Here is a 27,413-nt window from a genome sequence, read left to right as displayed (position 1 = left end):
GCCGCTACTATTAGCCTTAAGGAAGATCCCTGGCAGGCCAGAGAGGGATCCTGGGAGGAGGAGGACGGAGGCCCCTCCTCATCCCCCACTGAGAGGGTGGGGCGGACGAGACCCTCCCAGGCGGACAGAACTGTCCCCACCGGAGTCTGGCTGGTAGCAAAGGCCTTGCCCGCCTGGCGGCTTTAGTCCCCTCCAGATTTCAGACATGAAGCCCTTCTTGGTCTGGGGAGAAGCAGCCGCCCTTTGGCTGGGGAGGGGCTGCCCCTGCCAGGCATCCGGGGTGGGAGGGGGCTCCTCTCCATCCCTGCCCCTGTGCAGGATGCCTTCCCTGGCAGCTGCCTGGCCGGTGCTCCCAGGACCGGCCCCTCCTGGGGGGGGAGTGCGGGGAGGGCTGTGAAGGGAGATCATAAAGCTCAGCCTGGGGGGGGCAGGGGGGAGCAGGTGCCCCCCCGCCACCCCCTGATGGAGGCTCAAACTCTCCTCTGCAGGTCCAGAGCAACCTGGGAGACTTCCAGTTCCTCTTCATCGACCTGGCCATCATTTTGGTGCTGGTCTTCACCAGTGAGTAAGACAGGCGGTGGGGGGGGGCTCTGGGTTGGCGCTTGTGCTCCCCTCCCCCACGGGAGGATCACCTGGGGCGCTGGGATCCCTACCTGCCTGCAGGCAGATGAGGGGGCCGTCTTTTGGTCTGTCCCCCCCCCCTCCTGGCCTGGTGGCTTCCTGGAGAGGCCCAGGCCCAGCCATAGGCCTCCCTCCAGTTTTGCCGGGCAGGGGGACAGGAGAGGAAGGCCCCCCCCCCCCCAGACAGGCTAAACCTCCTTCTTTGCGATCCCCACTAATATATCGTTGCACACGAACTAAGCCCGTCTCTTTTAAAGAGCCTAATAATTTGTGTCGCTTCCAAGGCTTTTGCTGCCCTTTGTGCGGTTTGGGCCGTGTGGTGTGGGCAGATTTGCCTGATGGCCTCTCCTCTCCCTGCAGTGAGCCTGAACCCGGCGTGGACAGAGCTCGTGGCTCAGCGGCCGCCCTCCGGCCTCATCTCGGGGGCCCTCCTCTTCTCCGTCCTGTCCCAGATCCTCATCTGCCTGGGCTTCCAGGTCCTGGGCTTCCTGTGGGTCAAGCAGCAGCCCTGGTACACGACTTGGACCCCCTCCTCGGAGTAAGTGGCCAGAATGCCCATCCAGCACAGCTGAAGTCACCGGGGAGAATCGTGGCCACGACGAGCAAGGCTCGCCCGGCTTTTACTGGGAAGGCCCTTCCCAGCTGCTTCCGTAGCTATTCAGCAGCCATTTCGGTTGCCGCGACTTCGGGAGCTGATAACTGTTCCCGGGCCCTGGCCCGGAGAGAGCATGCAAGCCGAGAGGCCACGGAGCACGAACACGCCTGTACTTATGACCGCTGGGCTCCTGGGCTGCTGAGCTGGGATTCAGGAAATCTGCATTCTGAGCCTTCCCCCACTAGATGGCAGCAGGGAGTTATAGAAAGTTGAGCATTTTGCCCTCACCTGGTGGCCAGTGATGGGACTTCTGCAGCCCTGGCTAAGCTGTGAAACCTTCTAGCCCAGGGGTAGGCAACCTTGGCTCTTTTATGACTGGTGGACTTCAACTCCCAGAATTCCTGAGCCAGCCACGCTGAGGGGAAAGGGAGAGGTTTCCAAGCTGAGCCAGGCTGGCTCAGGAATTCTGGGAGTTGAAGTCCACGAGTCATAAAAGAGCCAAGGTTGCCTACCCCTGTTCTAGGGTGGCAAGCAGTTGCCTGGCCTTCCCCTTTTCTCAACACTTTTTTTGCTTTGAGTATTGACAAAACCCCGGAGAGGCTCCTGACTCCCACCCCAGTTGCAGAGGGGAGGAGGCGCCTGGTTGGACCCCCGGGAAAAACAAGGTTTTTCGGCTAAGGCCGGCCTTGACCCGATCCAGCAGAACGGCTCTTGCCTTGTCTCCAGCGGAGTCTCCGGAGCGAAAAGCCCCGGTGTGCCTGAGGTGCTGCTGTTCGGCCCAGCACTCCCTCCGTGCCAGGGGAAATGTTGGTTTTCTCCCTTCCCCGGCTCCAGAGAAGGCCGGCCTTCTGGCCCTCTGCCCAGAGATGTAGGGAGGGGAGCTGCTCTGAAAGAGGGCTGCAGAGCCTGGGAGCCCACGCTCCTTCCTGGCCCCTAAAAGGCTCTCGCTAGGGAGGATGGCGGCTTTGCCACCAAGCGCTCTCCCGAGCGTCTGCAGGCCCAGCTGCAGACCGTCACGAGGGGGGGGGTGGCGGGATAAGCATTCCAGGTGGGACAGCAGCAGCAGCAGCAGGAGGCGGGCGGTTGGGCGGCTACTGGTTCAAGAGCAACCAAAGCCCCCCTCCTCCTCCTCCTCCTCCTCCTCCTCCCCCCCAAGTGGGCTTCTCCCCCTCCCCTTCCCCAGAGAAGAGGGAAGGGTCCCTGCCAGTTTCACCCTCTTCCTCCAGAGGAAGGCTGGGCCCGTGGCCGGAAGAGGCTGCGCTGGTTCTGCGGTGGCCAAAAAATCAGGAGCAGTTTTTCCGCCTAATTTTTCCCCCCCCCAAAGGCAGAGAACATTTTCACAATCCGCAGCTCAACACACCAGTTGCCGTGGCGTGGCCAGGCCGGTGTACGATTTAAATAATATTTTCTTCTTTTGTTCTTCCATCGTATTGTCCTTTCGGACCAAGGGTTATTAATTATTTGCAAAATTTGCAAAAAAAAAAAATTATTTGCAAAAATAAGGAGTCTAACCTCACTTTTCTAACCAATTTCATTACGAGGCAGAAGCTTTCGCGAGCTGCACCTTGTTCACTGGAAGCCGGCCGGGTGCAGCCCGTGAATTGGGGTGAGATGGGAAGGGAAGGTCGGTCGGTCGGCTGGGCAGGTCACATGTGAGAGGATTGCCCGGTCAGTTGGCAGTCCTAGTGAATTCTTTGCTGAGACCCGCTGAGGTGGCCTGAGGCGCTTCATGCGAGTTCAGCCACTTCTCGTTCAGGGCTGCCTCCGCCCAGCCGCTCTCTGCCTCCAATGGGAGCCCAGATCCTCTCTGGAGTTTCTGCTCCCAGCGTGGCCCCAGACAGCCCGGCCAGTCCTGGAGGGTCAGGCTCCCTTTCCCCTTGGCGGACCTTGCCCAGCCCAGGCTCTGGAGCCAAGAGTGGGGACTCGGGGCGCCTGCGCTGCCTGCCGTGCGAGAGGGGAGGCTGCTCAGGGCGGGGGGCCTTGGGGACCCTGCAGGTGGGCTGGGACCGAGCAGAAGGCCCAGCGTGGAAGCAGACCAGATTCTGGGGTGCTGCGTGGTTCCCTTTGGTCTCGGGGGTGGTGGTGGGAGGGGGACATAGAAGGGGGGGGGCAAGAGAAAAAGTGGCCAGATTGGCTGCTGCTGAAGGGCCTTTGGGCGGCTGGCAGGAGAGGGGGGAGGGTTGGGCCTGTTTCCCCCCCCCCCAAAATGAAGACGATGCTTCCCTGGTTTGCCTGCAGAAAGCCCAGCAAGGGTGTGTGTGTGTGTGTGTGTGTGTGTGTGTGTGTGTGGCATTCTAGTTTTTCCCAAAGGCTTATATAGGCCGGAGAGGCTGGTGAGCCCAGAGTCCCTGGCGTCCGGGGCCCGGCTGAGCCGGATGGCCGCAGAGGAAGCCGCTGGCTGAGCCCGGCCTCTCCTGCGTGGCCAATCCTCCCTCCCGCTTGCCTTCCAGCGCCTGCAACCTCTCGGCTGCGGCCAACGGTTCCCAGCCGGCCAACGTCTCCCATCACGATGAGCACAACATCCAGAACTACGAGAACACCACCCTCTTCTTCATCTCCTGCTTCCAGTACCTCATCGTGGCCGTGGTCTTCTCCAAGGGCCGGCCCTTCCGCCAGCCTTGCTACAGGAACTGTACGTGGCCCAGCCGGGAGGGGGGGGAGCGCTTGGCTTGGGGGAGGCCGGAAGCCTTGCAAAGGCTCACGCACACACACACACACACACACACACACACACACACAGAGCTGAGCAAAGACTGGTGAGGGGGGGTCTTGGGGGTCACGCCAGAGGGAAGCGCTGGCCTCCAAAAGGCACCAAGTCTGGCCCTGGGTGGGGGTCAGGCAGGGGTCCCCGGAGCAGTTTTCTCTCTGCAGTGGAGGCAGCTGACCCCTCTTTCCTCCCCAGATCTGTTCGTGATCTCCGTGGTCGCCCTTTACGCCTTTGCTCTGACCATCCTGCTGCACCCGGTGGCAGCCATCGAATCCTTCTTGGAGGTAGGAGGGGGGCCTGGCCCCCAGCCACTGCATCAGCCCCCTCCCCAGCCGCTGAGCCCTCCTTGGGGTGGCCCTGCAGCAGTGGCCACTTGGGCTCTAGGGCCGGCACCCGTCTGGGGGAGAGGCCAGGCAAGGAGGGCTGGTTGGGGACCCCCAAGGCCGGCGGAGACACCGGGGTGAGCTTCTCCCCGGTCCCAGGGTGGCCCCTGGGGGCTCCTGGAGGAGGGGCTTCCACCCAGCCCCTCCCCCATCACCTGAGCGTGTTGTTGCTCCACAGCTGGTCTGCGTGCCTTACGCCTGGCGGGTCACGGTTCTCGTCATCGTCATCGCCAACGCCGTGGTGTCCTTGCTGGTGGAGGTGAGTCGTGGGGAGCTGCTCTTTCTGCCGGCCGCAGAAGGTGCCTTCTGGGCTTCGAGGTGGGGGCCGAGCGGGCAGTGCCCGAGTCGCCGGAAGCCCTGCCAGACCCTCCGGAAGGGGGTGGGGTTCTCCTCTCTCCCCTAAGTGGGCGAACTTCTTCGGGCTTTGTGGTAGTTGACACTAGCTGGTAGTTGAGCCCAGGTGGTCCCAAGGCCCCCCTGGCGTCGGGGGAGGAAGGGACCCTCACTTCAGGCACCGGGTGTGCTGGGCAGGAAGGGTTGCCCTCTGCATGCGCCTCTCTGCCAGCCCCCTCCCCTCCTCCCCCTCCTCCCCCTCCCCCTCCTCCTCCTCCCGGGAGGCCCCTCCCCAGCTGTCCTTCTCTGCGGTGACGTGGCTCCGGCTGTGGGGCCCTCCTGATTGTGCCTTCTCCATTCTCCCTGCTTCTCGAATCAAACCACAGAACTTTCTCCTTGACCTGGTCCTCTGGAAGGTCCTCTTCAGTCGAGACAAGCCGGGGGAGGACCGCCTAGCTTCCTCCTCCTCCTCCTCCTCCTCCTCTTCCTCCTCCCCCCACCCGTCTCAGGTTGGAACTCTGCACGTTTCCCCCCTCCTCAAGCATGCAGCGGCTCCCCTTGGAAGGCGGTTGGTGGGGCTGGAGAAGAGCTGGGGCTGGCCTGTGGGGCGCTTGGCGGAGAGCAGGTGGTCTGATAGGCAGGGCAGGGCAGGGCAGGAGGGTCTTGGCTTCGCTGCAGACCCCCACCTCCCCACCCAGAAGCTCCGGGGGGGGGGAATAGAGAACGTGGGCGAGGGGAGGTGGGCTCTGGGTCTTCAGCTTAGAGGACTGGCACTTAGGCTTCCGGACAGCACACACACACACACACCCTTGGCCCCCCTGTAGGCAGGGGACGGGGCTCCCTTGGTCTGCAGCTGAATTAGGGCACCCTGGGGCAGGGGTGGGGGGAGTTAGGCGGGGCGGATCCGAGGGTTCTGGCATTGGGAAGCCTCCCCCGTGCGCCTTGTGGGGGAGGGGTCAGGCCCAGCTTCCCACCCTCTCTCTCCTTCCAGGAGGGGCTGGACCGCTGCTGTGGATGCTCCTTGCTGGGGCTGCTGGGCCTGAAGAAGAGGCCGCCCAAGGCCCGCTACATGCACCTGGCCCAGGAGCTGCTGGTGGACCCGGAGTGGCCGCCCAAGGGCCGCACCACCACCGAGGCCCCCGGCCCCTCCTGCCGAAACGGCTCCTGCCAAGTGGTCACCATGACGTAGCAGAGGCCCCCCCTGGCGCAAGCTGGGACTGCCCACGGCCTGGCCTCTCTGCTGCTGACCGGATGGACGGCCGGCCGGGCTCCCCTCCCTCCCTCCCTCCCTCCCTGCCGATGCCCGTCTTCCTCCCCCCAGCCGCCTGGGCTGAGTGCCTGGCAGGACATTTCTCTCTCTCTGTCTGGAGGCCTGCCTGGGACGGAGCCCCTGGCTGCTCTCGGCCTCCCGCAAAGGACCGCCTGCCTTGGCCAACGGGCAGAAGGGCTTCTCCCTCTGAAACTATGCACGGAAACGGGCACTCGGCCCCTTCGGAAACAGGGGGGTCTCTCTGGCAGGCCTCCAGGGGAGGGGAGGATTGCTCCCTCTGTCCTCCCCCCCCCCGATCCTGGGAGGGCTAGATCTGCCCCTCCCTGCCTAGCTATATGGGGCTCTCTCTGCCGCTCGCCCTGGCCTCCAGGAAAGGGGCTGGAGCTGTTTGGGGGTTTGCAGGCTGCTAGTTGCCAGCCGGAGAACCTCCCTCCCTCCTGATCCCCAAATGTCTCGCCACGTGCAGACCCCTCCCCTGTCTGGACCTCCAGGGGCCTGGAAAGCCCAGGGGCCGGGGCCAGGAAGCAGGAGGAGCTGGCGGCTTCCCACCCTCGTCTTCCTTCCGCAAGAGCTCTATGCAGGCGCAGGCAGGCGGCCTTCTGCCCCCTGGAAGCCTCTCTGGGCTCCTCCCCCCCCCCCCCAGGCCCCCAGGGCTGCTTTAACCGGTGGGAGCGCTTGGCAGAATCCTGGCTCAGAGCAGCCGTGGCTCCGTGGGTGGAGGCGCAGCCTTCCGCTGGGACAGCATCGCTTGGAGCATGACCAGGTGCCCCAAAAGAGAGAGGGGAAGGCCTGAGCAGGGGGACAGAAGGGGCAGCAACCCCAACTGGACAGGAACTTTTTACCCTGAGGCCCGAGCATTGGGCTGTGCAGCACACGGCCTAACGCTGCTCTCCCATCTGCGCTGCAAACGGTTGAGAGGGCGGCTGTGCCAAGATCGCAGCTGCTCCACCTTGGTGCTAAGAGTTGGACGGCTGCAACAACCAGGAAAAGCTGCTGGAGAAACGGGCTGCGGTCAGGCCTTCACGCCCAGGCCACGTGGGAAGGAAGGAAGACGGCCCACTGCAGCGTTTTTCCCTTCTGCATTTGAAATCCACAAGTATTTCGGCGGTTGGTGGTGGTCGTAAGGGAAGAATCTGTGAGGCTGCGCATCCTTCCTCTGACCCTGGAACTGTGGCTGGCGAGCGCCCCCCCCCTCTCTCTCTCTCTCGCTGCTGGGAAGCTGCGGCTGTCGGAGGAGGGGGGGAGACCCTCCTCGGGGTTTTGAAAAGCGCCCGCTGCACCTTCCAGCTCTTCCCCGTCCCCCCACAGCCAGGCAAAGAAAAGGGGGCCGGTCAGCAGACTTTGGGGGACTCGTAGAGATCGCCTGCACAGCGTTTGCACAGGGTCGTCGGGCTAAAAGCAATATTGTGTTGAACCTGCCCTTTGGGGAGCAGACGCGGGGACCCCTCCAAGAAAGCGGGTCTCCCCTCTGGAAGGGATGTGATGCATCTTCAGTCTGTTCCAATGACACTTAAAATTCCGAAGTTGGTGTTTTTAAATAATTATTTTCTTACACTTCCTTGTGAATTCGGGTGAACAAAGATCACTTTGCTAACTTGGATTCAGAGTGGTTCGTAAATTATTTGAGACAGACCTACCCCGAAAGCTGTAAGTTAGGATTGTATATATGGCCAATTAAATATTATTTTATTATTTATGCATATCTCTAAAGGATTTGCTTGCTCAAGAAAAGAGAAACTCTTAAATTATACTTTTTAAAGTATCCAGATTTTAAAATAATATATACACACACACACCTCCATCCCTCAGGGTTATTTTTTTATGAATGCTTTTATTTCTTCCCAAATAACTAATTATAGGACTGCTGGGTTTCATGGCACACAGGCACCCCTCCTCCCTGCACACGTGGGCAGACACCCCCCCTCCCTGGAGGCTGCCTGTGCCCCCCCCCAGCGCTTCTCGCAGCCGACACACGGCAACCCACCCATGGGGCAGCTCCCCCTCCCCGACTCCAGAGTGGCTGGGGAGGGGGCAGGAATCCTCTGCAATATCGGGGTCCTCGTGTCCTGCTGGAAAGACGGCCGCCTCAGATGGGTAAGGCCCACCCTCTCCCTCACCTGGCAGTTTTACGAACTTGCACTCTTCTTCATTTTTATTTATTTTTCCAGCGGGGAATCAATTCTCCTTCGCTGGGTGATTTTATCTACTGTAGTATATATTATGGCTGCATATCAGTAGTTACGAGGTGAAGAATAATTCTTAATGCTGCAAATGATCTTATTCTCAAAAGCTTTCCTTGATCGTCACAGACTTAAAAGGGCTTCGTGTTTTTAGCTTGCAACGATTAAATTCTAAAATCAAACGTTTGTATATATGATGGAAAAGTTGATTTAAAGGTTCAGATGTGATCATTTTAGGACACAGAAATGTCCAGTTTAAAAAAAAAAAAGTTTGTATGCAAATATGCAAACATTTGGATAAATTATGTATTTCCCTGCCACCAGCACCTCAGGCCGTGATTGCAAAGACCCCCTCATCTTAAAATGTTTGGAAAATACTTTTATTTAACAAGTGGCTCCGCATAAAAAATTATTTTGCTGTTTTTTATAATGGTACCCAGTTGTAATAAAGACATTTTATCTAATTGTAGTAAACAGCCTTGTAAAATCTGATGCGCCTGCCCTTCCCACCTTCCTGGGCTGCCCGTGTCCGACCCCACCGCGTTCCTTCCCTCGCTGGCCGCCTCTTGGCTGGCTGGGTCCCCCCAGCCCTGAAAAGCAACAGACAGGGAGGGAATGGCAGGGAAATTCTGTGGAAGGGGACACCTCACGACACAAAGCCCCCCCCCCATGAGCCATGATGAGTGGGGTCACCTCGCAGGTGGAACCTTCAGCCAGGTGAGGAGACGCAAAAGACCCTGCCTTGACTGGGACGAAGGGAGGGGTTTCCACGCTCGAGGCTCTGCCCTGGGGAACAGTCGGGGGGGGAGAAGTCCTGCCCCCCCTCCCCACTGTTGAGGCAGAGGCCCAGGGTCGGCTGCCTCTCCCACCGCTGCCCTGGGGGAACCTTCACCCACATTCCCAGGTGCCCCCCTGGGAGCTCATTTCCGAGGCCATGGAAATACATCGCAGTAAGGGCCAAAGTTGCCCTGAAGGCGCCCTCCGCTCCTTGAACGGGGGTCAGCCCAGGCCTCGCTCGCTCAGACGGGGCAGGCCGGACCCGACTGGGGGAAGGCTTCCTGGCTTCCAAGCACCCGGCAGCTGGCACCTTGCAAGGGCTGCACACACCGTGGGGCTGGGCAAGCAGGGGGAAGAAGGGGCAGAAGCCGGGAAGGAGGGGAGCCTGCCAGGCTCTGACAAGCGGCCCCCCTGGGGGGGAGCTTCAGGGCTGCCCGTGCAGAGGAGGCGACGGCAGTCAGGAACCCCGGCAGTCCCGGCTCCGGCCCCTTCGGAGAGAGGCCCACCAGAGGTGCCAGCTAAAGTGAGGACCCCGGCTGTCCCGCGGCCAAGAGAGGCCGGCCATGGAGGCCCGCTCGCCTGTACTGTGGTGGCCCCTCTCGCTCCGGCCAGAGGGAGGAGGCCAGGAGGAGGCCCGGGGCCGCCTGCCACACGGGCCCTGCAGCAATCAAGCAGGGCCCGCGTGGGCGCGAGGGAAGGAGGCCAGCTGCGCTGAAGCCTCAGCAGGGAAGCCGAGGGAGGCCCACCTCGCCCGGCCTGTCGAGGGTGGCGGCTCTTGAGGCAGGTTCCCCCACGCAGGAAGGCCAACGTTTCCTGCGGATCAAAATGATATAATAGAGTCTCCTGCTTGTGCTGGGGGTTGGACTGGAAGACCTCCAAGGTCCCTTTCAACTGCGTTAGTCTGTTCTGTTCTGAAATTTATCCTTGAGCCCTATGTTTTCTCATTACAGGAGCCAGAGAGTCAAAAAGGCTGAAGAAACATCTGTTGTTAGCCAGCCAGTTTTGCTGAATTTGTCAGTTTCGGTATCCCCCCCCCCCCAGCCCCTTGCCCTTCCCCCAAGGGGTTGCCCAGCATCTGGTCGACTTCAATTGACCCAAAAATGTAGGCATCAATGAGTTGAGCCAAACTGGCAGTCTCTGTTCCCTCATCTGGAGGGCTGTTCCTGCTCTGGCAACTTCCCATGGGCTACACCAGGGGTAGTCAACCTTGGCTCTTTTATGACTCGTGGACTTCAACTCCCAGAATTCCTGAGAAATTCTGGGAGTTGAAGTCCACGAGTCATAAAAGAGCCAAGGTTGACTACCCCTGGGCTACACACTCTCTCTCTCTCACACGCTCACAGACAGAAAGGGGGAGGGAGGAACGCATACAGTCCAAAAACATGATTTATAGGATTGTTTAGGATAAAGGACTGGGAGAATTAGACTAGTCTAACTGTGCAGGATCCAGCCAAATCTGGACCGTCATTTAAAAAGTTGTAAGGAAACTCGTAGAGGAGGGAACTAGAGGAAAAGCTATACTGGATCTAATTCTTACTAATAGAGAAGAAGTGATAGAGGGCGTTGAAGTAGTTGCCAGAGCTTTGGGCAAGAGTGACCATGACATACTGGAATTCAATATAATGCAAACACAAGCAACAGAATATAATCCAACCAGTGTCTTAAACTTCAAAAGAGCTGATTTTAACAAACAGAAAGAGCCTAAGAAAAATTCCATGGATAAAAATCCTAAAGGGGAAAACAACTCAAGAAGCGTGAGAAACACTGAAAAATATGAACACAAAAGCTCAGTCCAGCACAATACCACTGGAAAAGAAAAAAAAAAACAAGAAATCTAAGAAGAAACCAGCATGGCTGCACAAAGATCTCTCTGATAAACTGAAAGACAAAAAGGACAAGTACAAAAAGTGGAAAGAAGGACACATGCCTAAGGCAGTATATCAGCAGATAGTCCGAATCTGCAAAGATGAAGTCAGGAAAGCAAAGGCTCAGAATGAACTAAGACTTGCAACAAAAGTCAAAGATAATTTTTAAAAAGTTTCTTTTAACATAAAAATAACAAGAAAAAAATCAAGGAAACAGTCCACTAAAGGGAGAAGATGGCAAGGAAGTAACAGGCAGTAGAGAGAAAGGAGAGCTGCTTAACTCATTCTTTGCATCAGTCTTCATACAAAAAAGAAACCATAGCCCAACCTACCAAAAATGTAACTTTAAAAGACAGACTAGAAATAAAAATTAAAATAAGCAAGAGAATGAAGCACCGGGGAAGTACCCGAGGATTGAAAAAAGGGCTGATGTGGTTCCCATCTTCAAAAAAGAAAGAAAAACAGACCCAGGAAACTACAGACCGATCAGTATAACATAAGTACCTGGGAAGATACTAGAAAAAATAATCTAAAACACAGATCTGTGAACATCTAGAAATAAATAAAGTTATAACTAGCAGCCAGCACAGGTTTGTTAAAAATAGATCATGCCAAACCAATCTTATTTCATTCTTTGACCAAGTAACTAAATTAGTAGACCAGCGAAATGCTATGGACATAGTATACTTAGACTTCAGCAAGGCATTCAACAAAGTAGACCACAAACTACTTTTTGGTAAACTAGAAAAATATGGGATAGACAGCATCACCACCAGATGGATTAGCAACTGGTTGACAAACCATACTCAACGAGTAACTACGTCTACATGGAGGGAAATAAGCAGTGGGGTACCACAAGGTTCTGTCTTAGGCCTGGTACTTTTCAATATCTTTATTAATGATTTAGATGAGGGAATCGAAGGGGAACTCATCAAATTTGCAGATGACACTAAACTGGCAGGAATAGCCAACACCCCAGAAGACAAGCTCAGCATCCAAAAAGATCTTGACTGATGAACAATTGGCACTATCCAACAAAATGAAATTTAATGTGCAGAAAAGCAAGGTTTTACACCTAGGCAGGAAAAACCAAATATACGAGTGCAGATTAGGTGAAACCTGGCTCAAAAAACAGTAACTGGGAGAGGGACCTTGGAGTCCTAGTGGACGATCCCTTAAAAATGAGCCAGCAGTGTGCGGCAGCAACCAAAAAAGCTAATGCAATTCTTGGTTGTATAAACAGAGGCATAGAATCAAAATCACATGAAGTATTAGTACCACTTTATAAACCCTTAGTAAGACCATCCCTGGAATACTGCATTCAGTTTTGTCCACCACATTAGAAAAAAGATGCTGAGAGTTGGAAAAAGTGCAAAGAAGAGTAACTACCGGCCTGGAGATAAAAAACATACCACGAACAATTGCAGGAATTGGGTATGGCCAATCTAGAGAAAAGAAGGACCAGGGTGACATGATAGCAGTCTTCCAGTATTTGAGGGGCTGCCATGAAGAAGACGGGATCAACAGGCACCAGAAGGCAGGACAAGAAACAACTGATGGAAACTCATCAAGGAGAGACGGAGAAACTCCCTCACAGTGAGGACAATCAACCAATGGAACAGAAGTTGCCTTCAGATGTTGTGGGGGCTTCATCACTCGCTGTTTTTAAGAAGAGACTGGACAGCCATTCATCCGGAATAGGGTCTCCTGCTTGAGCAGGGGGTTGGACTAGAAGACCTCCAAGGTCCCTTCCAGCTCTATTCTGATTGATAGATTGATTGATTGATTGATTGATGGGGATATTGGTTGGTAAGTGAATGTACTTTCATATGCAGATCTTTCCATTTGGCTGAGAAGTCAGATAATCTGCAGCAAATATTGGAGAGATTATATGAGGCAACAAGGAGAATGGATGGGAATTCAAAGTTATAGAGGATTATATAATTATATATGTTATATAAAGTTATATACTAGGATGGGCTTCAGAGTTATATTTATCAGGAAAGATGAAGAACTACAAGTCTGTAGCTGGATGGCAGGACTCGGATGTTTGGGGTGGAGTCTGTTTAACAGGGCTGTCTGGCTGGGGCCTCCGTGTGATTTCCTTATTTCCTGTCTCCAATTTCGGAGGTTACTATTTTGGGGAGGCTGTGCATGCATGGCTGTGCTCATTTCCACTCGGAGATGCCCAGTGGGGTAAGGTGGGGGGGGGTCTAACCGGCCTAGAGCAGCTCTGGTAGAGTCCAATAGAGACCCTCCTTGCTGCCCCCTTTCCTGCTGCCCCCAGCTGGCAATTGCGGAAAGGGTAGCCAAGCCAGAGGCCAAAACCAGCCTCCCGCCCCAGCCCCTGCCAAGTCAGGAGAGCCCTTCTGCAGCCGGTTTGGTTTGAAGAGGAGTCCAGCTGGATGATGTGGACAGGCACTTTCCCGGTGGTGTCGACGCAGAGGGGCCTGGAAATCGGAGGGAGGAAGTGGTGACGTGGAGCTTCCAGAAGGATCCCTGCCTGGAAGGGCTCCCTGTGGGGGCTAGCTGAGGGGCAGGAAGGGGGAGGAGGGAGATGCTCCAGGCCGCAGCAGCAGCAGCGCCCGTCCGGGGAGGAGGCCAGTGGAGGAGGACCGAACAGCAGCGGCCCAACCGCAGCAGTTTCCCTGCCAGGGAACACATGGCCCAGGATGCTGCTTCTCCCGCTGAGGGGGAGGAGGGTGCCGAGCAGCATCTGTCCCAGCCAGGGGGAGCCTGCAGGACCCCCAAAGGGGTGGGCAGCTGCTCCTGTTCTTCTTCCCTGGCAGGAAGGCCCCCTTTCTGCCTGGGGCTTTGCCACTCCAGAGATGAATGTGCTAGAGACCCCTTGGGGGCTCCCCAGGGAGATCAGGCAGTGAGAGCCGTGTCTGTGTGTGTGTGTGTGCGCACGCGCGCGGTGTGGCAGAAGACCCAGCCCTCAACACTTTCCAGACGAGAGGCAGAGGGTTCCTCCTCATCCACAGGGCGGCCCACTCCCTGCGTGCCTACATGAAAGGGGCGGGGGGGGGAACAGAGCCCACCTCAGTGGCCCCGTCTGGCTCCTGCTGCTGGCCCTGCCCGTGGGGAGGCTGCTGAAAACCTGGCTCCAGCTCCGGACTGGGGGCATCGGGCACCGGCCAGGCTGGCACTGTCAGACGCAGATCAACCGGCTGCCCGGCACAGCCTTCAAATAACACGGTTGGTTTTGCCGGGGAGGCCGTCGCGCCGGCCCAGCTGACCTGGCCAATTTATGGAAACCGGGAAAAGGTCGCTTCCAGACTGCGTCCAAAATGCCCTTTGGGGGCTGTGCCCGTGGAAGGGGGGAGGGGCTCTTTTGCCTTTGGTCCCCCCAGAAAACCGTCCCAAAGAGGAGCAGTTGGGGGACTCTGCCACGCCTGGGAGTCACACAAGTTCCCTTCCCTTCTCTCGGATTTTTTAATCCTGTTGCTTTGTTCTCATTTAAATTTTGGACTCTTTGGGACATCCTGTTGTTGCTGTTCGCTCTGTGTCAAGTTAATGCTGCTTTCATCTCTGGTTTTATGGTGTTGATTTTGACTGGCTGCGTGTGGATTTGGCTGAAGACGGGCCGATGACCGCAGGGCCCTTTGAGCGCTATTGGCTGCGAGTGACGACTCGGGCTTGGAAGCCGTTACCAGGAGCCGTCGGGGGCTGCCAGATTTTGAGCAAGTCCTGGGACGCTGTTAGCCTCCCCCGACTCCCCCACGGCAGGCTCTGACACGGGAACTGCTGATCCCAGGAGTTTGGTCAGGAAGCTGCCCGTGGACTCATTTTCGGAGGGCTGGAGGAGCCTCCGAGGAAACGCTGACGCTGCAAGCCGTCTGCAGCCTCTCCTCTGGAAGGCGGCCGGATGAGCCGGGAAGGGCCGGATGGCGCCCATGAAGACGCCTCCCCCTCCTGCTGCCTCTTTGCGGACTCCCCTACAGGACTAGCCGTCCCCACCCCCACCCCAGGTGGCTCCAGCATGCCTGGGGCACCCCAAGGGATGCTGCCTTCCGTGGGGCAGAGAGAAGCTCTGCTTGGGGGACACTTCCACACTGGATTGTCTGGAGGCGCCCCTCCTCTTCCTGGGGGGGGGGAGTACCTGCAGAGCAGAGCATCCGGACACAGGGGGCCAGCTGGTCCTCCAGCCAGGTGGAACCAGAGCATGGATTCTAGGGAAATTCTCCGGGAGGGGGCCAAGGGTGGACAAGGTGGGCAGAAGGGAAATGGCTTTCTTAGGGAGGGGCTCTGGCACGCCACTCAGCAGAGCCCCCAGGAAAAGGGTGCGTGGCGGTGGGAGATCCAGAATGCTCCAAAGGAAGTTGCGTTCCCACAGGATGCAGCTCCCCCAGGGATTCAGCAGGATCCTCACTTGCAAAGGGTCCAGAAACAGGCCTTACTAAGGGTTTATAAAGAGGTACTAATACTTCAGTGATTTTGGTTCTATGCCTCTGTATGTGCAACCCAGGATTGTATTAGCTTTTTTTGGCTGCTGCTGCACACGGCTGGCTCACGGTCAAGGGATCGTCCACTAGGACTCCAAGGTCCCTCTCACAGTTGCTGTTTCTGAGCCAGGTTTCGCCTAATCTGTACTCGTACATACTCTTGGTTTTTCTTGCCTAGTTAAAAACCTTGCTTTTCACCACAATTTCATGTTGTTGGATAGGGGCCATTGTTCAAGTCCGTCAAGATCTTTTTGGATCCTGAGCTTGTCTTCTGGGGTGTTGGCTATTCCTTAGTATCATCTGCAAATTTGATGAGTTCCCCTTCTGTTCCCTCACCTACAGTAAGTCACTGATGAAGATACTGAAGAGCACCGGGTCTAAGACCGGACACTGTGGCACCCACTGCTTACTTCCCTCCACGTACACGTAGTACCACTAAGAATGACTCCTTGCATAGGTTTGTCAGCCAGTTACAAATCCATCTGGTGGTGATGTTGTCTATCCTACATTCCTGTATTGCCTTTCTATAATGCTATCCTTGGTTAGTATTAACTTTGGATAACAGCATGTGTGAACCAAGCCCTCTGGCTCAGCCACTGCAGGATGCAAACCCAGAACATTGGTCGTTTCGTTGTCCAGGTGATGCCTGTTGCTCCCGGCTTCCTTGTCCTCTCCTGTGAATGCTGGAAAGGCCCAAAGGGTTAAAACTGCAAGGCAGGGGGGCCAGAAGAACAACCTCCGCTGCTGGAGCTGCAGCCAGGGGAAGAGGAAGCAGCTGCAGCTGCGTGAAAGGTTGACATCTTCACAGAGCAGAGCATCAGAGTATAGAACTAGATGATCTCTAAGGAGACCTATTGCTTTAGCAGGAACTAAGTTGGCAGGCAGACAGACTCTCCCCACCTGGGCTGCCTACATTCCCCCCGACCCTGGTGCACAGCGTGAGTCATCGCTGCAGCTTCCCTTCCTTCCTTACTGCCGGCCGTGTGAATCCAAGTCCCAGGTCAGCACTTCAAGAGACCCCCCAGAGGGAGGGAGGCTGGCTCTCGGGCGGGTCTCTTTCCCTGCTCCTCCCGCTCCTTGTTCGGTTGCAGCAACCTGTGACGCTTCGCCTCGCTGGTGCTTTAAATACAGGGCGGAGGAAGGCGGAGGATGGCAGCGGAGCCAAAGCGCGGCAACCCTCGGCACGGCGCCGCCGCCTTTCCTCGCTCTTTCCTCGGTAAGTGCCTCCCGGTGCCTCTGCGGCGAAGGCGGCCTCTTCCCAGGGCTGGCGGCGGGACGTGGCGGGACGTGGGGGGTTCTTCCTTTCGCCTTTCCCTTCCCTTCGCCGCTCCCGGGGAACCGAACCGTGAGACTGCAAGCCAGACGCCAAACGGAGAACGCGGCTCAAACAAAGACAACAAAAGTGATCGGAGCCCCCCCCCCGAATTGGGGAGTGGGCGAGGGAGGGAGGGAGGGAGGGAGGGAGATGCTAAATTCCTTCTGTAAACGAGCTCTCCCCCAAGCGCTCCTCGGAGCGACGCCTTTCCGAAGCGCTTTTGAAGTGCCGGGGGGGGGGGGGTCGTGGACGCCGCGCAGGCGCTGCGCCGGAGAAGAGCTCGTCCCGCGCCGCGAACTGCTTCCATATGGCCGGGGCGAGGCTGCGGCGTGGCCAGATTCCTTCCTCGGGGAGCCGGCGGGGGGCTGATCTGGTCCAGCTGCCGCCGCAGGCAAAAAGTTCTGCCTTGGAGGATGCGCGCACGTCCGGAGCCCGCGGGGCGGGATCGGGATCCCTCCCAGAAGGATGCTCTCGAGAGCGCGGCCGCGGGTGGGTGGGTGGGCGGGTGGGCGGCCTGGAAACGCCCCTCCCTCGGAGCTCTCCGGGAGAGGAGGGGCGTGCGGGGCGCCCTGGCCGAGAGCACAAGCAGCCGCCAGCGGTTTCAGCGCCCCGGGGAGCTGAGCGCCTCCCGTCCCTCGGCCGACCTCCGCTTCCCAGGGAGCAGTTCCCAGGTGGGGAAGCTTCTCCCCGCCCCTCGATTCCGCACACACGCACACACGCACACGCACACACAGCGGGAGGTGGGCTTGCGGGGTTGATTGGGGTCCAACGCTCGGCTCAGGGAAAGGACTCTGCATATTTAGAGACACGCGCTGTCTGTGTTCGCACAACACACTCCCCGATCTCATGCAGACTTCGCAACTGGGATTCGCACAACGGCAACCTTGGTGGCTCTTCCCCCTCGGATTAGGGGTCTGCTGTGTGAAACTTAGTTTGGATCGATTCGCGCTCAAGACGTTTGCGTACCCGGAGAGCGAGCGAATTCGGGAACCTGATAAAGCGGGTCTTGCGAATGCAGCCACAGGACAGCGATCCTGGAGCGTCGCGGGCGAACGCGACGGAGCGGCTGGGCGGGTCCAGGCGGGGTGACCTGCCTCTCCCTCCCTGCCGGGCCGACCGGACATCGCGAGCCGAGCGTCTGCACCACACGCCGCCCCGGGGGCTCTGCTGCTCTTGCGGGCTGGCTCTGCGCTCAGCAGTTCCCATGACTCACCGGTGGCGAATGCGCTCCCGGCGGCGGCGGCGGTGTGTGTGTGCGGGGGGGGGGGCTGCTCCGATGCCTCCCCCGTCCGCTTGCCCCCCTCCTCGGTCTAGAGGCTAGTCCAAGTTCGGCCTGATGGGGTGTAATTATGGTGGCCGCAAAGGCCTCGCTCAGAGTTTCCAGGCGGAGGGGACTGTTGGCGGGCGGGGAAGGAGGGCGCGGCCCCCGGCGAGGGAAAGACCTCTGAGAGGTGGTCTTCTGTCTCCGTCGCCCCCTCCCCTGCTCTGCGCTCCGGGACGAGGCAGCCGGCCACTCTCGGCAGCAACCGCCAGGGTCCCGCAGCGGGCCCTCCATCCCGCTTCTCCCGCCAGAGCCGCGCAACGCAGGGCGAAGAGAGCTGCTGTCCGAGAAGTTTCGGCCAAGCAGCCTTAAGGGGGCCGCAGAGATGGACCGTCTCCCAGAGAGAAAAGGGCCCCCCTCCTTTGCCCAAAATTCAGGAGCCCCTCCCTTCAGCAGGGCTGGTCTAGATCTGGTCCAAGCAGGAGACCCCATCCCATTTCAGATAGACAGCTGTTCAGACTTTTCTTAAACACCTTCAGTGATGAAGCACCTACAACTTCTGGAGGCAGGTTGTTCCCCTGTTTCTTCTTTTCTTTAGATTAGCCAAACCCAACTCCTGCAACCGTTCTTCATATGTTTTAGTCTCCAGGCCTTTACACATCTTAGTCACTCTTCTTTGCACTTTTTCCAAAGTCTCAACATCTTTTTTTGTATTTTTCTATGACGTCCCTGATGGATACCCATCCAGCTTCTCTTCTCTGTTGCCAAATATGCCCCCCTTCCCCCCAGACACATGGCTTTTTCCCCAGCATAGTCTCTAGGACTTCACAGGGGTCTTTGCTGAAATCCTCTTACTGATTTCTGCTGTGGTTCCAGCTTGTCTGATTCCGTCTGAATCTTGAATCCGGCCTCTAAAGCCTTTGCTGCCCCCTCCTCTTCATGCTGGCTGCAGATCAGACGGCCTGACTTTCGAAGAGCCCCCGTTCGGCTGGGAAGATGAAGGTCTCCCCTGGCCAGGCGTATCTGACTCTAGGGGGCGCTGCTCATCTCCGTGTCTCGGCCGAGGGAGCCAGCGTGGTCCCGGAAGACATTCCCAGCAGGATTACATGCCGAGGCGCGCGGAGCTCCGTTACCTTCCTGTGGGATTCGTTGTCTAGTAGTTGAAATAAACGACCAGCAACCAAAACTTCCAAGAGAAAATGGTAATTTGTTTGTACTACTTTGCAAAGAGGGTGCTCCTTAGGCACAGTGGACACACCCTAAATCGTCACTGTTCTCTCTTTATGTTCCCTATTGCCCTTAGGAATTTACCTCCCACATTGTGTTCAGTACTGTCCTCACAACCTATCCGAAGCTCCTAAAGTGAATACATTATGTCTGCCCCTGATTATTTCTCCCACTAGTCTAATTCTAACGTCCCCTGCCCTTATTTACAAATTACCTTTTGTGGCTGTTAGTTCCTAGGGGTTGTCTCTAGGGTATCATATCAGCAAATTCTGGTTAGGAGGGGTTTTCAGCGTAGCAGAGACCTTCCTAGATACAATTCTCAAGCTTCAGCTAGGCTCATGAGATTAAAAATAAATAAATAAATAAAGGTATTTCTTCACAGGCTAGCATGTCTCCTTACAGTTCGGTAAAAAACAATAGATCTTTCTATCTTTCTCCGCAGGCAACATGGCCCTCCGCGCCGCCCTGCTCCTCAGCTTCCTGCCGTCGGTCTTGGCGGGCGGCGGCTGCCCCCGCGAGTGCTCCTGCTCCCGGACGGCCCAGGTGGAGTGCTCGGGCGCCGAGGTCACGGAGATGCCCGCGCCGCTGCCCGGCCACGCCATGAGCCTGCAGGTGGTCAACACGCGCCTGGCCGCTCTGGGCCCCGCGGCCTTCGGCAACGCCTCGCAGCTGCTCGCCCTGCGGATGGAGAAGAACCTGCTGGAGCGGCTCAGTCCGCGCGTCTTCCGGCCCCTGGCGGCGCTGCGCTACCTCAGCCTGGCCAGCAACCGGCTGCAGGAGCTGCCGCCCGACGTCTTCCGGCCGCTGGCCCGGCTCGAGGCGCTGCTGCTGTCGGGGAACCAGCTGCGCCGCATCCAGCCGGCCCACTTCGCCGGGCTGGGCGCCCTCAAGGAGCTGCAGCTGCACGGCAACCGCCTGCAGGCCGTGCCCCCGGGCGCCTTCGACCAGCTGCCCAACCTGGCCCGCCTCAACCTGGCCCGCAACCAGCTGGTGCGCCTGCCGCCCCGCCTCTTCACGCCGCTGGCGCGCCTGCAGGTGCTGCGCCTCTACGAGAACCAGCTGGCCGAGCTGGCGCCGCGCGCCTTCGACGGGCTGGGCGAGCTGCAGGAACTGGCCCTCTACCAGAACCGGCTCCGCCAGCTCCCCGCCGGCCTCTTCGCCGGCCCGCGCAGGCTGCAGAAGCTGCTGCTGTCCGGCAACCTCCTGGAGGCGCTGCCCGAGGGGCTCCTGTTGGGCCTGCCCGAGCTCTCGCGGCTCTCGCTCTTCGGAAACGCCCTGCGCCAGCTGCGCCCCGGCACCTTCGGCCCGATGCCCCAACTGCGGGAGCTCCGGCTGGCCGACAACCAGCTGGCCTCGCTGCCCGGCCGCGCCCTGGCCAACCTCACCGCGCTGCAGGTGCTGGTCCTGAGCAGGAACCGACTCGGCTCGCTGGCGCCCACCGCCTTCGCCGGCCTGGAGGGCCTCGAGGAGCTCGCCCTGCACTCCAACCGGCTGGCCACGCTGGACGGGGAGCTCTTGCGCGGCCTGGGCTCGCTGCGCAACCTCTCCGTGCACAGCAACCGGCTGGCCGCCTTGCCCGCGCACCTCTTCCAGGGGACCCCCGGCCTGCGTGCCCTTCAGCTGCAGAACAACTCGCTGGAGGAGCTTCCCGCAGGCATCTTCGACGGGCTGCTGGAGCTGCGCGACCTCCAACTGCACGACAACCCCTGGCGCTGCGACCCCGCCCTGCGGTCGCTCCGGCGCTGGCTGCGGGAGAGCAGGGCCACCCTCGGCAGAGAAAGCCGCCATCCCCGCTGCGCCGCGCCGCCTGGGCAGTTGGGCCGGTCCCTGCTGGAACCGGAGACCACCACCACCGGTCCCGGGACCTCCGCACTGCCGGAGGGCTGGGGAACCGTCTGGAGCCGCAAGGAGGCCCCTTCGGAGCATCAGCCGACGTCGGAGACGCTGTCGCCCGGACGCTGGCAGCCGCCGCTGGATAGCGAGTCGGGCAGCGCAGAGATCGCGCGGGAGTTCCCGGAGGAGCTCCCCGAAGCGGGCCGAGGGGGAGGCGGGATTTGGGGCCTGACTCGCACGCAGACGGGGGTCGTGGTCACCTGCCTCGTGGTGGCCTCCGCCTTGCTCCTAGGGATGGTGCTGGCGGTGGGCCTCTACGGCTCCAGGCGGAAGCGCTCCGTCCGGGCTAAAGCCTAAGTCCGCCACGGGGCTCTCCCTCCAGCACTCGCCGGTCCCCGCTCCACCCCGCCGGCCCCGGCACGGGCTCAGCAGCGACCCGGCACGCGCCTCAGCTCTAGCGCGCCCGGCCGACTTTTGTCCCGCGCAACTGAGCCCAGACGGACGCTCACGCTCCTTCGCTCGGCGCTTCTTTGGGACAGGTTGCGCACCTTCGGCCGAGGGACGCCCAGGAGCGCCTTCGCAGCAGGACGGCTAGCAAGGCCGGGCGCTGCCTGGTCCCCACACTGGGAAGTCGGGGGCAGCTCCAGGCACTTGGGAAGAGGCGCCAACCAGGGCCCGCACTTTCTTCACGCGGGGCGCAAGTCCCGGGCTGTCCGAAGGGGCAGGACCCCCATGCAAAGCCCTCCCGTCTCCAAAAAGGCGCTTGACTCCGGGACCGTCGATCCCAGGCGGTGGGGGCTTACGCGGCTCACCTCCGACCAAAGGCCGGGGCTTCCGGGGCGGGTTGGGGTGCCCGGGGGTGGCGCGGTTCTCATGGTTCCCTAAGAGGCGCCCAGAAGGTCGGCAGATTCGATCTAGGGAGGAAGCCCCGTGGCCGGGGAAGGCGCGCGCTGGCCTGGGAATTAGGGTCCCGCCCTGCTCGGGAAAGGCCCGAGGGGCTCCCGCTGCCCTCTCGGGCGAGGCTGGCGCTCCAGGCGCACCTGGCATCCACCGGACGAGCCGACAACGCCCAAGCGATTGGATCTTGCGGAAGGCGAGGCGCCCGTTTCACTAGAGCCGCCTGGTTCTGCGGGAGCCGAGGAGGGGAAGGACCGCGGGCGCTGCTGGGGCGACGAAGGCCGGGACGGGGGGGGGGGCCGGGGAGTTTCCCGAGGGGGGGTTGGTGACGCCGGAATGGGGTTTGCATCTCCCGGGAGCGCAGAATCGAGCAGAGACGGGACAGCTTCCGCCGGAGAGCGAGCCCGGAGACGCAGGGACAGGCCGAGCGCGTCTTCTCCGGCGCCCCAGGCTGGCAGCTCCGCCGGCGAAAAGCAAGGACGGCAGCGCCTTCGCGGCAGAGGAGACGGTTCGAGGGGGGGGGGCAGCTCTGGGAGGGAGCAGGCGAGCCTCGTGAACGCGGCTGTGGAGGAGAGCCCGCGCCTATTAAAGCTGCTGTTCTCGCTTCATCTCACGCCCCCCGGCCTTTTCTGCATTGCCCTCCCTGGCCTGGCCCCGGGTGGGGGTGGGGGGAGGGGGACAGGGGGGTGCAGAACTCGCCCAAGGCAACGAGAAGAAGCAGGGAGGTCTGGCTCAGCACAATATCCGCCTGGGCTGCGGGAAGGGGAGTGTGTGAGATAGCAAGCACCCCCGCTTTCTCCCCCCCCCCGGGGGCAGTTTGTATGTCGTTCTCTAGCGCATGTTTAGTGTCAGGAGAAGCACTTATGCCCCCCCCCCCAAGGCTGACACACTGAGTTGCCAAGCCAGGCTGGGAGTTCAGCCTCAAAGCTCTTTTTGTGTACACCCCCGCCGCCCCCCGCCCAATCTGAATCTCAGCTGCTTCTTCACCAGGTTCACACGTCATACAAGCTCGCTCAAGCAAGTAGTACCCAGCGGCTGCGGTTTCCCCTGGGAAATAGAGCGGCGGCGCCCCCTCCTGAAGGCTCCCAGCTAGGCTAGCGCTGCCCATCCAGAGCGGCCACTGGGCAGAGCGGGGGAGGGCGGGGCCTCTGCTGCGGGAGAATCCCTGGGAGAGTCCACTCGCCCTCCCGCCCCGATAGCTCTGCGCCTGTCCTCCATCCGTGAGGCTGGGGGGGGGCGACAGCAGTCCCAGAGAGGGGCGAACCCCCCTGCAGGGCCAGCCGGCCGGCCGGCCAGCCAGAGTTCCAAACCCTTAAAGAATCGTGTGTATGTGTGTGTGTGTTCATGTGTTGCCCCCGCAGGACTGGGATGAGCATTGGAACAACCCACAGACCCCAGGAGATAAAGACGGGAGTTGAAGGGGGAGGGGAGGAGGGAGGGCCAAAGGATGGTTCAGGAGAATTTCCTGAACCATCCCCCCCCTTTTTGCCAGTCTTCCAGCAAGAAGCAAAACATGAAAGCAACTACACCCACCAAAAGACACCCCAATTCCCATTCTCATTTCCGGCCCTGGGTTGCGTTTAGCAAAGTAAGAGAAGGGGAAACCCCACCCCACTCCCAAGACCAGTGGGGGGATTCCGGTGTGCCCGGGGATGGTGGGATGCGTAGCCCCCCTGAGGCCCCCGTGGATCAGGGGAAGGCAGCCAGGGGGTTGCAGCCCAGGCATGGGGGTCACAGGTGGGGGGGGAGGTGGCCGAAGACCAGTCCTCCTCCCTCCCATAGGAGCGAGGGCAATCCTTGGTGGATGTTAACAGAGTTGGGCAGGCATAATGGCATTCACACAACATATTTAACCTGACTCCATTTCATTGGAAAAAAAATCAAGCAAACGAATGCAGGAGGGGCTCCCAGGATGTGAAAAGCTGCAGGAAAAACCTGTGCCAGATCCAGCTATCAGGGCAGGTGCCTGCTCGTTGTGACATGACCTGTTGTATGAACACAGCCAGCGAGAGCTCCCCCCTCAAGAACCAGGCCAGGCAGTGGGTTGACTCTCAGCAGAGGAAGCCTGCCTGGGCTCGGGGCCAGCCCCCTGCCCCCCTGGGGCGCCCAAGCACTCTGGGACCTGAGGATCCGGGAAGGCCACTGCTTGAGCTCTGTGGGGCTTCTTTCCAGGGGGGGCTGCCCAAAGGCCATGCAGCTGCCCCCAAAGTGCTTAGCGCCTCTCCCCCTCCCACCCTGGGCCTCCCTCCCTCCCCCAAGGGGAGGCACCCTTGCTGCTGCAGCTGTTGACTGAGAGGCCAGTGCCTGCCCTGCTCCCCTCCTGAGGCTGCCAGCCTTTGCCCCCATCTCTGGAAAGCAAAGTCCTGCAGCTGCCTCTGCCCACTGGGTCACTGACTCGGCCACCCTGCGGACCGAGCGCTGCTCGTGGAGGTCAGGGACACAGGGGGGGGCTTCCTTAAGCACCTGGTCGCACAGAAGGTAAGTGAGCAGCTGGGGAGCAGGGCCTGGGCAGGGCAAGGGGCCTGGGCTGTGCATTGGGGGGGGTCTTCTCCTCCCATCTGCCATGCTAGTACTTCTGTCCCCCACTACTGAGAATTGTATATAATTTCCAGAATTCTGAGATAGGAAAATTCAGGAAAGCCCTCCAAAGTGCAGCATTAGGAAAGCAGAAAGAAAATGAACCCCCCACACAAACACACAACCTGGGAAAACATCCCAGGTGGTCTCCTGTGTGCCCTTCAGCCACACTCCTTGTGCCTCGCTGCCTCGCTGGGGGGTGGGGCTGCTGCCCCTTGTCTGGCATTGAGTGTGACTTCCAGTCACCCGTCATTTCCCCCCCCCTTCCCAAAGACTCTGTAGGGGATCCGGACCCAACCCACATCTGTTTCCAGGGAAAATCCACCCTGGGCCAGGAATGCCTGTCTGGATATTGGGAGGGGTGGGGGTGGGGGGGCCTCCGTGGCTTCCTCTCTGCTCTCCGTAGTGAGGAAGGGCTGCAGAGAGGAGCTTGGGTCTGAGGACCAGCCAAAGGAGAAAGGACCCCATTACTTTGGGGCCATCCTGAACCCCTGGAAGTCTGTGACAAGGCAAGGTTAGGGTCAAGGGCTTAATGAATGAATCGGTTTCATTATGTGCCTAAATAAATAAACACAAGGGAATTGGAGGGGACTTTAAAGGCCACATAGACCAGCTGCCAGCTCTGTGCAGGATCCACTGGTGCAGCTATGACAGGGGCTCTCCAGCCCCTGAGGCCCTCCAGCAGACAGCCCAGTCCTGAGGCAGCCTGTTCCACTGGCTCCTGGCCGGAAGAGTTGGGCAAGGCCTCTGAGGTCCCTTCTGGGCACTTTGATCCGCTAGTTCTGGCTCTGCCCTCTGCAGCCACGGGGAGTCCATCCATCCCCTTCAGGCGGGGTGTGTGTGTGTCGCATCTCCCCCCCACCTGCCTTGCGTGGGCTGAGCATTCCCGGATCCATGCAGAGCTTGGCCTGTGGTTCTCTCCTCATCTTGGTAGACTTCCTCTAAACTGGCACCGGTTGGCTGCTGCCCTTTGCCCAGGCTGTGGTGCCCAGAACTGAACCCGCAGGGCCTGGCCAGGGCAGAGGGGAAGGGCGGCTCCTCACGCATTGGCTTCCCAACAGGCTCAGTTTGCTCCAGCTGCTCTTTCAGTTTGGGAGGTCTGGGCAGAGGGGGGGCGGCAGCGGGGGGGGGAACGGGAGATGCCCATAGCCAGTTGCCCCATTCCAGCCTTCGGTACCCTCAGTTAAGTTCCATTGTTTGCCCCCTGTCTTTGGAAGATGGGAGAGAAGGGACCTCCTTGCCCTCCTCCCTCTGGGGGGGTGCCTCCTTGGGGGGGGCTGCATCCCCTGCCAGCATTCTCAGTGGGCCCAGCCCCATTGCTCTCTTCTGCTGAGCCTCAGGGCACTTCCGGCCGATTACCTGGATTCCCTCTGCAGGGAGCCTTGTCTAGAGGTCCCTCCAGCTGTGTGGGGGTGTGTGTGGGGGGAAATGGACAGGCAGCCCCTGGCCAGCGTCCTCTTTGATAAGCAGTTGAACGCTCACCCCTCCCTAGGAAGAAGCAGCAGCGGGGTGTGTGTGTCAGGGTGAGAGTCGGGTTCCTGCTTGGTCCCCAGTGGCCGCAATTCTAGGATGATTTGACCCTTGACCAGTGCAGCTGCCCACCGCAGCATAGGACCAACCCCCCCCCCCACACACACACACGGTGCCCCTGGGCTCTCCTGCTTAATGTCCCCATGAAACTGCTGGGAGAGGTTGGGGGGTCAGTTGGGGGTTCAGCAGCTGATGCTCCCCGCCTTGGTCAGGGCCAGTGAGGTGGTTGAGATCCTGTTGGGGGTCCAGAGACTGGGGGGGATAGGAAATACTTGGCCGGTTCCACTGTGTCTCTTATTGAGGAAGCATGACCCACAACTTTGGGAGGGGGAGATATTTTCCCCTGGAGTGGCAATTCCTGCTGGAATCACACCTGGCTGCTGGGGCTGGTGCAGCAGAGGGGGGGGGTCCCTACCTACCTGGACCTGCCCACATCACCTCATGCCTTTCTCAACGCTCACAATATTTTTTAATCCTGTCATTTTTGTATATAATTGAAAGTGGAGAACAAGCCTAATCCTCCCACCTTCAATTTTTTTCTAAAACAACCCTGTGAGGTGGGTTGGGCAGAGAGAGGGACTAGCCCCCAGTGAGCCAGTTGGCGTCCATGCCAAGGGGAGACCTAGAACTCACAGTCTCCCGGTTTCTAGGCACCCAACATGCTCCGGGTGTCTGCCTCTAGAGCAGGGGTCTTCAAACGTGGCCCTTTTATGACTTGTGGACTTCAACTCCCAGAATTCCTCAGCCAGCATGGGGGGAACTATGGCCCCTTCATGACTCATGGACCAACTCCCAGAATTCCTCAGCCACCATGCCTGGCTGAGGAATGCTGGGCGTTGAAGTCCACAAGTGATAAAAGGGCCACGTTTGAAGACCCCTGCTCTAGAGACCCCTTGGGAAAGCAATGGGCAAGGCCTTAGCCAGCAGTTGTGGCTGGGGGTGCGTGACTCCCCCCCGGGGGGCCCAGAGCCTTCCGGGCGCAGTGCTGAGACTCAACAGCTTCCTGGTCTGCCCACGTTGGCCCAACCTCTCCCGGCAGGAAGCACAGCTGGGGGCTCCCCATTTGGGGGAGGGAGGGTGGGCTGAGGCACTTTCCGCTTTCCTGGAACGGAGCCAGTCCCTGCAAGGCCCCCTCCCCGGTTTTATCCGAGACGCCACTTTGGCTTTCCTCTCTGGGAGCTGCCGTGGATGCAGCATCTCCAGGGGGCGCCTTTTTTCAGGGTGATTTTTGGATCTTTATCTGATTTTTGTAGGCTTCCGGTTTCCACTCAGGCTGCGGATGTCTGGATGGCTTTGGCTGACCGGAGAGTCTTCTGGGCGAGTTATAGACGGGACCCGTCTGAGGGTGGCACCTCTGGCATGAGTCCGGGATCTCCCCACCGCCCTCCCCTGGCCCCCCGTCTCCTGGCAGCCCCTCCGCCCCTCTGCATCTAAGGAAGGGTTTCTCAGCCGGGCCGCTCGGAGCTGCGCGGACTTCTGGCCGGCCACACCTTGAGGCCGCCAAGGCCGGGGAAGAGCGACGGCAGACTCTTCCTCAAGACCACTCGACCCCCGGTCTCACGGCGGCGCTTCTGCGTTTCCTCCGCAGGCGGAGAGG

The 27,413-nt window shown here is 59.3% G+C and overlaps 2 protein-coding genes across 3 annotated transcripts in view; both read left to right on the top strand.

The window, feature by feature from the left end:
• The window catches only part of ATP13A3 (ATPase 13A3), a 28,922-nt gene extending 23,094 nt beyond the window's left edge, over nucleotides 1-5,828 (top strand). The window contains exons 26-32 of one of the 2 annotated variants that reach the window (XM_029285001.1): nucleotides 489-561; nucleotides 982-1,159; nucleotides 3,667-3,848; nucleotides 4,119-4,207; nucleotides 4,485-4,565; nucleotides 5,026-5,089; nucleotides 5,593-5,828. In XM_029285001.1, coding sequence (XP_029140834.1) covers nucleotides 489-561; nucleotides 982-1,159; nucleotides 3,667-3,848; nucleotides 4,119-4,207; nucleotides 4,485-4,565; nucleotides 5,026-5,089; nucleotides 5,593-5,828 — 903 coding nt within the window. The remainder of the gene's footprint in view (nucleotides 1-488; nucleotides 562-981; nucleotides 1,160-3,666; nucleotides 3,849-4,118; nucleotides 4,208-4,484; nucleotides 4,566-5,025; nucleotides 5,090-5,592) is intronic. The other variant, XM_015820730.1, reaches the window with a different exon arrangement.
• Nucleotides 5,829-19,426: 13,598 nt separating this feature from the next.
• Nucleotides 19,427-21,169, top strand: LOC107291696 (leucine-rich repeat-containing protein 15-like). The gene has a single exon (XM_015820724.1). It carries the CDS (start codon nucleotides 19,427-19,429, stop codon nucleotides 21,167-21,169), a length of 1,743 nt encoding a protein of 580 aa, XP_015676210.1.
• The last annotated feature ends 6,244 nt before the right edge of the window (nucleotides 21,170-27,413 follow it).

Source organism: Protobothrops mucrosquamatus, unplaced genomic scaffold, assembly GCF_001527695.2.
Source record: "Protobothrops mucrosquamatus isolate PMUCROS unplaced genomic scaffold, P.Mucros_1.0 scaffold1167, whole genome shotgun sequence".
NCBI classification, from domain to species: Eukaryota; Metazoa; Chordata; class Lepidosauria; order Squamata; family Viperidae; genus Protobothrops; species Protobothrops mucrosquamatus.
The sequence above is the reverse complement of the archived record's forward strand: the minus strand, read 5'-3'. Positions and strand labels throughout refer to the sequence as shown.